Genomic DNA, 13,845 nt, shown 5'->3' with positions numbered 1-13,845 from the left:
TTTTAAGTATAGAATGAAACGCTACGTATTAGGAAAATTTTCTACAACTACTTTCTGCAAAAGTACAAATGTCACAGAAAGCGAACAAAATATATCCTGTTTAATATCTCCGCTTAACGATGATAATAATAATAATAATAATTGTGAAGAGTATACTTTAAGTGATATGTTAGTGCCGTACGCAAACGAAGACGAAACAATCTATCATCATGTCGAAGAACAATTGTTAATGGAGAATGAAAGTAATGATAAGGAAAATTGCGTTCCATGTTTTAATTCAGCATATATTCCTACTTTAGAAGAAGAACAGTTACTAAAATCATTAGATGAAATGGAAATTGTCGACAATATTGAGGCTCAAGGTTTATTATATATAGCTGGCTATGTAGCATACAGGTTCAAAAATAAACATGATACACTGGGTATTCGAACATGTGAGCTACCAATTGTTAATGACCAAGATTGGTTACAATTCATTTCCCGAGGGAAATGCATGTACCCATCGCCTGACCTTTTGAAAGCTGCACATGTCATGAACACAGAATTCTCCAAGTATCACGGTTCAAAGCTTAGCAAAGACAAATTCATCTTCAAGAAACTTGCGAATAAAATAGAAATTAAAACCTATCGAATTGCCAAGAGAGGTCTTGTTATGTCTTGTTAGGACAAGAACCTACATTAGAATACGGGAAATTAATCGAACCATTGCTATAAAAAATAGATTTAAGAATAAGAAAAAAAGGTTAACAAAATTTACGAATAATAAATCTTTTTCATAGCACTTTTATATATGTTGTTATTATTATTGTTGTCATTTAACTATCCCTACAAAGTTAGTATGAGGGAGGGGAGCTGTCAAACCTATGTAACCTAAGTTAAAATTTCCACTTCGTAACTTTTCCGAAGTTTATTTCGAAGTTTCAGACGAAAAAAATATTAACATTTTTATATATTCGTTTTTTATACTTTTCTATATTTATTGAGTTTTTAATGTTATTTATTTATATTTATTAATTCATAAACTATGACAGGATATTTATTAATTCATAAACTATTACTTCACAACAAATTTTTCCCTGCAAACTTGAAATCAAAATAATATATCTGACGAGAATGCTGCTAACATAAGCTATTTGGAAACAGCAGTTTTAAATTTACCGCTTATCTGTGACGTCACACTTTGACAATTCTGATTGGTAGCGTGCGCAAGAGCATACCCTTGTATTTATATCATGGATGCCTCGACAACGACGGGAAGTTGAGGAAATGATAGAGAGTCGTGTGGACCTACGAAAGGTACGTCCAACGGCTAGAGGTAAAATGCGGGTTGGACGACGTCCGACCCCATGTTCCGATATTACTGCCAGTACTGAAAATATATAATATACGTAACGTAAACTATAGCTTTTCAGTACTGGCAGTGTATATCGGAACATGCCCCGAGTAATATCAGGAGTATTGTTTCTACGTTAGTATTGCTAAATTCTGTTATTGATACCTTGAATAAATTATGGAAAGGTAGTTGGATTCTGATTAGATAAATATCGACTGATAACGGGAAACTGTTAGCTGCATGCAATGCTTAACAGTGGATTTCGTTTATTTGATTTTAGGAGAAAATAATGATTGAAAGAGAATTGTCAGTCTAGCGCAGCTTAGAATTGGAATTCGCGTAAAGCGGCGTATTAAATAGTCTGGGTAATTATAAGTACTTACCTTATGATAGACTGTGAACTTCAGGCAGTGGATTGTTATACGCTCGTTCACCTTCTTCCCTTCTCTAGGACCTCGGTCGCGGGATGTTTGGCAAAATCAACGTATTCGAGTTTCGATGCACAAGAGTTCTTTATTTAACCTTTACTTTATAATTCTATGCGCGACTAACAAATCGGGTATGTCAACGCAGTTGACGGCAAACGCGTGACTTTATACAGAGTATCGTAAGGCTACAGAAATGATGTGCTGTGTAGAGCTACGGTGAAATCTCGATAACGAGATGCCGTAGTGTTACGGTAAGATGCCGATGATGATATGCCGTAATGAAGTTAAGAATTAAGGGTTTATATACCCATCGAATCGAGAAAAATCTGAGTGTCGTGTGTAATTCCCTTTTGGTGGGGATTTCTAAGAAAGACGTTTTCTTGGAATATGTCACAAGAAATTGTACTAAGAGGTCATGATGCGATGACCCGCAAGAGTGAGCGCTCTAGCTTGTCAACTATCAATTTACGAGTTTTAGATAATCTGGACCGGATATCGAAGTTCGGCGGTGCGCTTGAAATGAGGAGCGACGATTCCAAGAAGCGTCTGATTTATTATATTCTTTTGCGGTTTGAACGCTAGCATCCGATAACGCGAGGGAGATAACGGACGAAAGCGGCTTGTCACCTACGATCAGCACTTAATTACTTGCTGATTTGTGAGCTAATTTTAGAGGGGTCTGCGCATAGATACATGTTAAAGTTTCTTACAGTTCGCCAAATATTCATTAGTACGTTTATGGAATCATTTCTTATATAATTTATTTTATGTTATTTAATTAGAATTCTTAATGATTGATAATTTATAATAAAACTTGAGTTTAATGCAATAGGGTAAGATTAAGTTATTTCTAAATTATAGAATTATGATTCCATAACGTAATATCGAGAATTTCTTCTTCTCGTTTGACTTAATTCTATAATAAAATATTCTCCTTAATTATACCTACATGGGCCTCATTTATAAGTCTCTCCATTTAATAATTTACTCAATAAATCTTAATGATCTTGGGTTCGTTATCGAAATCATTTAATGACTGAAATAAGGCTTTGTAAATATAATTGCGGATAGAATCTTAAAATATTAAGTGTTTGAACACTTTTAGTAATTCATCGAATGCTTGTCGCAGGTTTTGTCATTACAATAATGCATCGCAAGATAAAGATTTATGGGGAACCTTCCTCATAATAATTCTGTCAGTGATTAAAAATACTTCTAAAACTTATTACTGTAAGTCTTAAATTGTTAAGTAAAGTTCAACAAGTTATTATGTTTCTGATTCCATAAATAATATTATTATATTGTTTAATTAATATTGAATATTCATATATAGGTGGGTTAGTCATGATTAAAATATATTCTTATTGCTAAGGATTAAGGTGCCTTTTCATGCTGACGCTCGACGCTCATTTTTAGCGTCAAAAGACGTCACGTGACCAAAAATAAAGATACCAATTCGTCAATTTTGGTCACGTGACGTCTTTTGCCGCTAAAAATAAGCGTCAAGCGTCAGCATAAAAAGGCACCTTTAGTTTCATATAATAACAGCTGGTTAGTTGAAGTATACGCTCAGGGATCTCGGATGACGTTTGATTGATCGGATCGCTAGTTCCTGGTAGCGGCTAGTTAGAACTAGATAATTGAAGACCCTAGATTTGGTATGGTTAATAATTAATAATATAAATGCTTGATTTTAGTCTAAACAATTATATGTAAAGAGGAAAATCATTAATTATCCTTAAATTCCAAGTATCGGCGCAGGAAAAACAGTAGCGCGCAAAAATATGGTTTCGCGAAAATGACGGGACGTTACACAGGCAACAGGCAATAGGAACAGGAAATGAAAAATATCCACCAATAAGAGCAGGGAATAGATATTATTCCCTGCTTTTATTGGTGGATATTTTCTATTTCCTGTTCCTATTGCCTGTTGCCTGGGGGTCGATCATGTAACTTTTCTTTAGAGCGAAGACGTGAAAAGTGAACAATTTCACTATGGAACCCAATGCGTGATTGGCGGAACAGAGCAAAATTTTTCACTTTAGTAACGGGAATCGAACCCGACTCACAATCAGTAACGTGATAACCACGGACTTAAGTGTACGTACTACGAGTCGGGTTCAATTCCCGTCACTCGCACTTTTTTTTTATTATTTATGCAAATTAGAATATTTATTCATGTAAAACAAATTTAATTCAACAATTTTTTAAATTTGCGCTTTCAAATAACAATTTTTTTAATTTACTCAGGAAACTGGATATAATTTTTATTCAACTTATAACCTGCTTTTACACGTTATATTTAATATAAAATGAAACAAATAATAAAACGCTTTATTGATAGTGCAAATTAAAAAAATTGTTGAATTAATTTTGTTTTGACGAATAAATATTCTAATTTGCATAAATAATAAAAAAAAGTGCGAGTGACGGTAATTGAACCCAACTCGTAGTACGTACACTTAAGTCCGTGGTTATCACGTTACTGATTGTGAGTCGGGTTCGATTCCCGTCACTCGCACTTTTTTTTTATTATTTATGCAAATTAGAATATTTATTCATGTAAAACAAAATTAATTCAACAATTTTTTTTAATATACACTTTCAAAAAACAATTTTTTTAATGTACTCCACAAACTGGATATAATTTTTATTCAACTTATAATCTGATCTTACACCTTATATTTAATATATTTAATTTTTTATATATTGCCCAAAGTTTAACGTCATAAAATTTTGTCCTCGAATTACGTGGAACGCTACGGCGAGAGGCGAAATCTCGTGCCTGCCGCCGCACGAGTCCACGAGACGCTCATCGTTGGTGAGACAAAGCCAGAGCGATAAATTGTTGGTCCTTGTCTGACTCATCAGTTTGGTTCTCAACTTGATTCTTATCTGAGAACCATATCACGGATTCGAACCATTTACTACGTTTTTTACCGAGCGACGTTTATAACGTCGTAGTTTATGTCCACTTTCTCAGAGGGCGCATCAGTACACGCGTCCGCTGAATCGCGGTGGCCGCTCTCATGTTTCTCTCTGCTCTGGTTATATTGTGTTCTAGAGGAAGGGCTCGTGAGTTGGCGACACTGATTGCCAGTAGTAAGTAGTAAGTATGTAGTAAGTATGCGCTAGTACGAATGTGTAAATCTATGCGCAACGCTGACGATGTTGACATTTAATTTCTCATCGCGATCGCTACGAATATTATGTGGATTCAACGGATAATGCCAGAGTAATCGCTTCCCCGTAATAAGCGGTGCGATTCCGCGCAATTGCATTTTAATTCGATAAGATTCGCGCGAGTCGCGAGATTCCATGAGCCGTGAACATGCGATCTTTGTTCAACACACCAGGGCTTTGGCTCGATGCACGACACGCCATATTGGTTTGAAAGGATATTGTCCGAGTCGCGGTAGAATCTGTGTGGCGAGCGTATCGTTTTTGAATATCGCGAATGAACCCGGTGTGATACGCACTCCGGACGATGGAAGAGACGAAAATTATCTATCACATGGACGATGAGGAGACACCGTACCTAGTAAAACTCAATATATCGCCGGAAAGGGTAACCCTGGCCGATTTCAAGAATGTTTTAAATCGGCCAAATTACAAGTATTTTTTCAAGTCGATGGACGATGACTTCGGGTAAGTGGCAATACGATGTCGTTCATTCTCATATTTCTCATATTTCTCATATTGCTACTTGTTTTGTATATAGCGTATAGCAATATAGTACATTATGTTACGTTGTGTTAAATTCTACGTTTGCTATGCATGTAACAAATTGTGATTTTAATGCGAGTCTTTGCCCTGCGATATCGGTATTGTGACATTCACGTGTACACACATATATATTTATTCATCGTACTTATCTACTCATCTATACCTACTCTTAACTTGGGATTTATTAGCAATGTCGCAAATAATTCAACTTTCCCATTACAATGTTACGTAGATGATTGAATTATCTCTTTCGTTCGAAGACTATTATTATTCATACTATATTTTGCAATCTATAATATACTCTTACGCTACTTTAAACAATTTAACAAAACTTTGTCCCCTGATGTTGATATAACACGGTAGCGATATAACATTTTTAAAATAGTAAGAAAAATCATAATTACGATACACATTTAAAAGTTGACTTTGTTAAATATATATTGTGAAAATTATGCACAAAGAAATAAGGATTATTTATTAACAACTGTTGTATATTTGTTAGTCTTTAATTAGCAAATTTAAAATTATTATTAGATTCGATATCGATAATACATGCTTCTGTATCAAAAGTTAATTTGTTTTCTTGATTTATTAGCGTGGTAAAAGAGGAAATTATAGATGACGATGCTCATCTGCCATGTTTCAATGGTCGAGTTGTCTCTTGGGTAAGATTATTTAGAATAATATAACATATTTTTTTTTTAGTAATATTAAAATTTAAATTTCAAAACAAAAATAAAAACTTGGACAAAGTAGCGAGTATTATTTTTCAATATTTTCCTTTTCTCTTGACTCTGATATAAAATATGACATGTGTGTATATATACATGTTCTCATAATGGATTATTCTCTCTATTCAAAATACAATTTGATAGATATATATTTAATAAAATGATACTGTTTTATAACAGCTGGTATCCGCCGAAGGTAGCAATGTTTCGGATGGTGCGTCCCAATGTACGGACTCTATGGCACACAGCGAAGCGAAACACGATCGTGTAGATCATATGACTCCCGGACATGGTAACAGGGGAACAGCTCCACTTTCACACGACGACACATTGACAGAGACGGAAAGTATTATAAGCAGTCGACAAGGACATCATTTGCATAAAAGTTCGAGACATCATTCGGAAAAATATGAAAAGTACAACAAATATAATGGTACGCTACTATTAGAGAGATGTGACATTTTTATTAAATCTAGTTTATAGCTTTATAAAATCTAGTCAAATTATTTCATACATTTATAAAAGTTTATATATAAATATTCTTGGACATTAAGAAATATAACAAAAGATATTTAACATGAAATACTTTCTTTTTATATTATTTTGAATTGCAAGAAATTTTGTACAGGACTCCGTATAAATGGTCATTCGAAACATCGCTCTGGTCATGGATATGAAACTACTTCCATCTTGAGTTCGGATTTAGAAACGACAACATTTTTGGAATCTGACGACGACGCGACTAGTCGTATCACGTCGACGACGGGTCGGCACACCAATATGAGTAGCACAGTTGATAGAGGCACTCTGGGTATGAGTAAATTGAAACTATACAAAAAAAGAGTTGTAAAAACTTTTTATGAAATTGTATACAATGAGACCATGTCGCTAATAAATTTTTTTCTTTTATCTCGACATATGCAAAACGCGACTCCATACATTTTTTTTCTCTTACAGATCGACGTCGACCGCAAAGAAGACGGCGGCATAGATTACCACCCATGTCGCGAACATCATCGTTTAGTAGTATTACTGACAGTACAATGTCTTTAAATATTATAACTGTTTCGCTGAACATGGACACTGTTAATTTTCTTGGTATCAGTATCGTCGGGCAAAGTAACAAAGGTGGAGATGGAGGAATATATGTTGGTTCGATAATGAAAGGGTTAGTATGCATATTCCTTTCAAAATTTATTTATATTAGCAGAATAAAATGAAATTCAAGTTTTATCTCACCGATAATTTAGAGTACATAGAGTAAAATGTCTTTGTTAAACTATTGTGTTTAACATGAAACCTCTAAGCGAGTAATTCGAGGTATTTATTAATAATCTCTGTACTAAATTATGTGGGAACAGAGTAGATTTTGTACTTTCGTTTTGTATTATAGTTAGTATTTGTTCGTAGTAAGGCTGGTTGTCACCCACAAATTATGATATTTACGATCAATGCGTTATAAATAATTTTCTACCGTTTGCTGTACAATTTGTCTAAAATAGAGGAGCAGTTGCTTTAGATGGTCGAATAGAACCTGGTGACATGATTCTTCAAGTCAATGATATTAATTTCGAAAATATGTCTAACGACGAAGCGGTGAGAGTATTACGCGAAGTAGTGCAAAAGCCAGGGTAGGTATCAATTATGATATCTCTATAATATATGATTAATTGTTTATAGAATGTAAAGTTATATTCTTGTATCATTGTTTCTAGACCGATAAAACTTGTAGTTGCAAAATGTTGGGACCCAAATCCTAAAGGTTACTTTACGATACCTCGTACAGAACCGGTACGTCCCATAGATCCTGGTGCATGGGTAGCGCATACAGCCGCTATACGAGGTGAAGGTTTTCCGCCTCGTCCACCGAGTGCCACAACGTTAACTTCAACATCGAGCAGTCTTGCGAGCACACTGCCGGATACCGAACGTAAGTTAGAAGAAATAGTGTTTAACGCTCCTTGATTTCCTATTAAATTAACTAAATGTAAATTTTTAATATTAAACATTACAATTAAGTAATTCTACTACTAATTCTTAAAGTAATTAAAAGTTTCACGACTCTTAGATAAAAGTTTATTTTAAATTAAATGAGAGGGAAAGGAGATTTTTATTTTTATTTGTTTCAAACTTTGGATATATTGGTTTTTCAATGTTTTTTCAAAAAGTAAAACAAAATTGTTCGAATGATAGAATAGACAAGGGGGTGGGAAAGGGGTGACTAGATTTTATGTTATACTGAATAGGTTGACATATTTTTACTCAGGACCATTGGAGGAACTTCATTTAACAGTCAACACAGACATGCCGACAGTAGTACGAGCAATGGCTCGATCTGATTCAGGTTTAGAGATACGCGATCGAATGTGGCTTAAAATTACCATTCCAAATGCATTTATCGGTGCGGATGTTGTGGATTGGCTGAATACGCACGTGGAAGGATTTATCGATCGGCGCGATGCTAGGAAATATGCATCGCTCATGTTAAAAGCTGGCTTTATTCGGCATACAGTGAACAAAATCACATTTTCCGAACAATGTTATTACATTTTTGGCGATCTATGTTCAGCCATGAGTAGCATGAAATTAGATTGTGATACAGTTGGTCCCTTGCCACCGCCAAACGCTTGGGACATGCCTTATTCGGGAACATACGCACCACATTCGGCGACTGGTTACAGTCCCATGCCGTTTAATTTCACAAATGAACCTACCGTCTATGGTTATCATCGAGAAGAGAGCGTTCATAGCGGTTCGGGTAAAATTGAACATTCTTTCTTATTTGTTTTACATTTACAAAAGAAATTGTTTTTCCTTAAGACATATTTATATTTCACGCGCGTATATTGATATAAATAGGTGGTAGCAGTGCAGGCAGCGAACGCATATGCAAAGAACCTATTCACGATCTAAAATCGTGCTCTTCGGCATCGGAATCAGAATTACATAATCCATCGATGCCGTCGATGCCGAGTAAAAATTCTGGCAATGGTAATGGATCGAATGGAAAAAGATCTAACGGAAGTCGCAGTCGTTCTAGTGGTTCCGAGCAATCTATTCAAACAGGAACAGGATCGGGGAATCAGCAGAATCAGCAAGACTTATCTGGTAGTAGACAGTCATTTCGCATTGCGATGGGGAATCCTTGTGAATTCTTTGTCGATGTTATGTAGATGTTGTAAATAGAAAAAATAAGTAGTACAGGATATAGCTAACTATCGTGGACAAATACTTTGAATTATTTTACTCGCACACATGCGTTAAATCATCATTCTACAAAATCGATATAAACAAATCTATACTAGAATCTGTATTAGAATTTTTTTTCAGATTTGTTCATACTTTCGCTTACATTTTTCTATCTTAATAAATTGAGTTAAAGTAAAAGTTATTATATCATGCACTCAAAATTCATGCATGATTGCTATCGCTCATTTCATGTTCAAAGTATTTATTCACTAATTTAATTTAGCAAATTTGAGGATAGGAAAGTCTGAACAATTTTTAATTCATTTTATATACATAATATCTTTATATTATCGTTTGTATTTCATTCCGATTGTGCATCTTGCAGTAACGGTATTTTAAAAAGTTGCATTTGTTAAGATTGTTTTGAGATATATTTTGCATGTAATGGAGAAATATTATCTGAAAGTATTATATTTACGATATAAGAGTAAGCGAGAAAAGATAGTGTTTTGTGTTCACGGTAAATTATAGAACTTACGAGTGATTGTTCATTTTCTCGGGTAAAATTGGTATGTAAAATGACGTCTTTCCTATTTTTGATTGTCATTATATATCACTCGTCTAAATATACAAGCAGTTTTATGTTAGTATACTCTGTATCGTTAAAAAAGATCGTGGATACTCGTAATACTGTAATGCTAATAATTATTTAAATAAGAATGTAAAATTTGTATGAACATCAAATTTCGTTCTGACAATTTAATGGCAAAATGTTGTCTCTTTGCATGATGCATCTACTATTCTAAAATGTTTAGTGATTCATTTCCTGCGTCTCGTAGTACTATAAAAACATAATTACAAGTATCTCTATACCGTAACAATTTATTATATATTTACACACAATTGTGCACGCTTTATTGCAAATGTAATGTTATGTAACTATTATGTGGTAATCATTACTTTTTTAGCAGCACAATCGCACAAGACAAAGCACATAAATGATCATGTAAATAACATGGTTTACCTCAATGAATGGTTCAAATATTAAGATTTGCAACAATCTTTCTGCACATGCATGTAATTTATGTTATACGTATGAAGAGGTTATGTGCATATATCTATTAATATTTTTTAATTGATTACGTTTTAGGATTGTCTACGACAATGGGGCAGCTATTTCTTTAAAATCGAGAGGATATTGTTTCTAAATATCCCCCTTCCCCTCTCCATCAATAATTCTTTTTTTTTTATTATTTTGAAAATGTTTTATACATTTGAAGAAACATAAGGTTTGTTCTTTTTAGCTGATGAACTAGTGCAATAAGTTAGAGTGAAACTAAATATATTTGTCTCACTTTAACTTTTAACTTATTGCACCAGTGTGCACTAGTGCACCAGTGCAGCTAAAAAGAACAAACCTATATATGTTTGAAAATATGTATAGAAATTGTTTGTCTTCGTTAAATTGTTAACTGGTCGAAAACTCTTATAATGTCATCCACATATATGGACTTTTTTATATAGTGCGTGTATCCATTGATTATATATAAAGTTGTTATCCATTAAATTTTAATCATAAAACTATAAATTGTACTCTTTATATTATGTGACATTGTATTAAATTCAATGAAATGTACATATATGCAAATTATGCTCATACTAAATGTGCCATTTTATCAACGTTAAAAGTATAGAAAGCTACGAGATTTAATTTATATAGATGCTTGCGAGTGTGCATTCGTAGATTATTTTAGTGTCATTGTCACATGCATATTTTACAATTAGTAATAATACAACTTTCATGATATGTTTTAAGTTTTTAAAAGATTATTTTACTTTAATATCGTTGATATGCAAATCTCTTTTATTTACGCCTTATTATATATATGTATATATATACATATATATATATACACACACACACAGTTGAGCAGAAGAATTTTGTACACGTCAAAATTGCTCCTTTTTTTCTTTTTTGTATACATATAGATACAACATAATAATGGAAAGAAATATTTTAATTTTTGTTGCACATTCATATAGAATATAGAGGAAAGTAAACAATAGTTGGTGCGTATAACGCTCCATCATTTGATAATTTTGGTACAGTAATAATGAAATATAGCTTCACATGCATGTACATATATATACACACACAGTGTGTGTGTATTCATTCAAAAAAATATTCCGAAACTATTTAATATATAAGATATTTTTTATCAATTAGAAATAAATAAATTTAAATAAAAGTTAAATATTTTAATCAAAAAAGTTAAATGTTTTGACAAAAAGATTTTTGTTTTCATCATTGTTTCGTTATTAATTATTAAATTTTCTGAATTTTATTATCATGAAGCTATATTTGTGCGATATAAACGTTATGCAATTTTCCTAATTAATACAAATATATTTTTTATTTATATAAATGATTGTATAACTGTTAATTTCTTCTCTTATAGCATCAGGCGTAATAAAAAAAATTGACGTTTATTAAAATTGATAAATATCTATTCATATCACAATTTTTTTATTTTAAAACAGCACATTTATATATTGTATCAATGTTTTGTGGAAAATTGCATATGATACTTTAATTATAAAAATTACACATTTAATAACTACGATATTTAAATATTTATAATAAATGGATGTACAAAACTTGTGCATTACTGTGTGTCACATAATAATATCAATAATTTTATTATATATAATGTAAATCACACATATATTCATATATTACAGACAGATTGTGCGATACATTTGCGATAAATTTTAAAACTCTATTTTTGCCTTTTGTTGCGCATTAATTTAACATTGCAAATAGATAAAGTATCGATATAGATTTTTCTGATATCTTATTCATTAATAGTTTTTAGATTGCCTTTTATCGTGTTTGTATCGCCTCCCTGTTCTGAAGAAAATCTGTTAAAAATTTGTTTTCATATCTTTAAATATTATATATCGCTGGTATAATACATATTACACCATCTCGGATATGTAACCGAAACATTTTTATGCCTTGTGCTGCGCGTTGATGGTTGATGCAGGGCGACGTATGCACGAGGAGACTCATACGCAAACTAGTGATTTGGACAACAATAGCAGAGACGATATTTGTGAGTGCAAATTTATCATCTCGAGACATTTAATAAGTTTGCTATGCTTTTTACACTCTGTTTTCCGCTCGATTTATATCATCAAGTATATGATCATTGTACATGCACACAACTAAAGATTAAACATGCTAAATTGATTAAAGAGAAGGCAGTTTTTTAAATGTACATGTTATATAGTTTTTATTCGGAATATATCTTTTATATCTGTTGTATATAAATCAGTTATGTAACTTACAAAATTTTGTTTGCTCGATTGTACTTTATGTTCATTATTTTACATTACAATATGAAGTGTTCTTTTTTTATTCTTTACAGATGAAGAAGACATTTTGGAATACCAATTTTTACACAAGTGAGAAGATCTTTGTTAATGTATACATATGTAATGATGATAACATGAATCGAACAAATGATCGAGATATATTTCCATCGACTTTTTATTAATTGGATGGAAATAGCACACATGTGAAACATATATTTATATATATTTAATAGGCCAATTTTGATATCATAGTAAAAAATAAAAATTCATAATTATGATTTATATATACGTATATAAAAATATATATATATATATAACGGCTATACATAATAAAATTAAGACTATATAAAAATATCATTGTGGTAATTAAAGTTTGTTTAAGATGTGTTAGTATAACCCACATTTCATTTTTTTCTATTAAAACATTTACATTAAAAAAAAGAAAAGAATAATAGAACATAATATAAATTAGATATACTTGAGAAAAAAGAAGTACATTTATACATATTTAATGGTATTGAGAACAGGAATACAAGCAAACAATTGAAATGCAAATTATTATATCTAAAGGAGAAAAAGTTATTCGCGTACTATTTTATCATCAATTTTGATGTAATTTTTTTTTATTTTTTAATTCTTACATTATTAATATATTGTCGATAACACGTAAACAAATTGTAAAAATAGAATTGTGTAATTGATAAAAGCGTTTCCTATTTATGTAAATTGACGTTCGCGCGTCGCGCACACGATATATGTATAATATGAGCTGAAATTAAAAATTTCAAATATTTGTCAAACATTAAGCAATTTTTATCACCATCTAACCAAATTTATATATAGCGAGTACAGTTTCAAAACTCGATTATAGATTAGTAAAATTAAATATCAAAGTTTAAAGGATAAAGAAATCTCTGAAAAGAATCTTATATATATAATATATATATATATATATATATATATATATATATATATATATTCTGTACAATATATATATTATATACATATATATAATATGTACATATATATATATATATATATATATATATATTCTGTACAA

The 13,845-nt window shown here is 31.8% G+C and overlaps 1 protein-coding gene across 2 annotated transcripts; it reads left to right on the top strand.

Moving 5' to 3' along the window:
* Window positions 1-4,858: 4,858 nt before the first annotated feature.
* On the top strand, window positions 4,859-13,611 carry Dsh (Segment polarity protein dishevelled). Of its 2 annotated transcripts, XM_083056169.1 has the most exons (11): window positions 4,859-5,409; window positions 6,083-6,152; window positions 6,399-6,651; window positions 6,847-7,029; window positions 7,176-7,386; window positions 7,721-7,849; window positions 7,934-8,148; window positions 8,485-8,976; window positions 9,078-9,326; window positions 12,455-12,523; window positions 12,839-13,611. In XM_083056169.1, the coding sequence occupies exons 1-11, from the start codon at window positions 5,249-5,251 to the stop codon at window positions 12,877-12,879; spliced, it is 2,073 nt and encodes a 690-aa protein (XP_082912295.1). In that variant the 5' UTR covers window positions 4,859-5,248; the 3' UTR covers window positions 12,880-13,611. The 2 variants fall into 2 exon arrangements, with proteins under 2 accessions (XP_082912295.1, XP_082912296.1); XM_083056170.1 differs by lacking the exons at window positions 12,455-12,523; window positions 12,839-13,611 and adding an exon at window positions 10,558-12,446.
* The last annotated feature ends 234 nt before the right edge of the window (window positions 13,612-13,845 follow it).

This window comes from Prenolepis imparis, unplaced genomic scaffold (assembly GCF_030444845.1).
Source record: "Prenolepis imparis isolate NDT839.2.m4 unplaced genomic scaffold, iyPreImpa1.0 SCAF_17, whole genome shotgun sequence".
Taxonomy (NCBI): Eukaryota; Metazoa; Arthropoda; class Insecta; order Hymenoptera; family Formicidae; genus Prenolepis; species Prenolepis imparis.
This window is presented reverse-complemented; position numbering and strand designations above follow the sequence as displayed.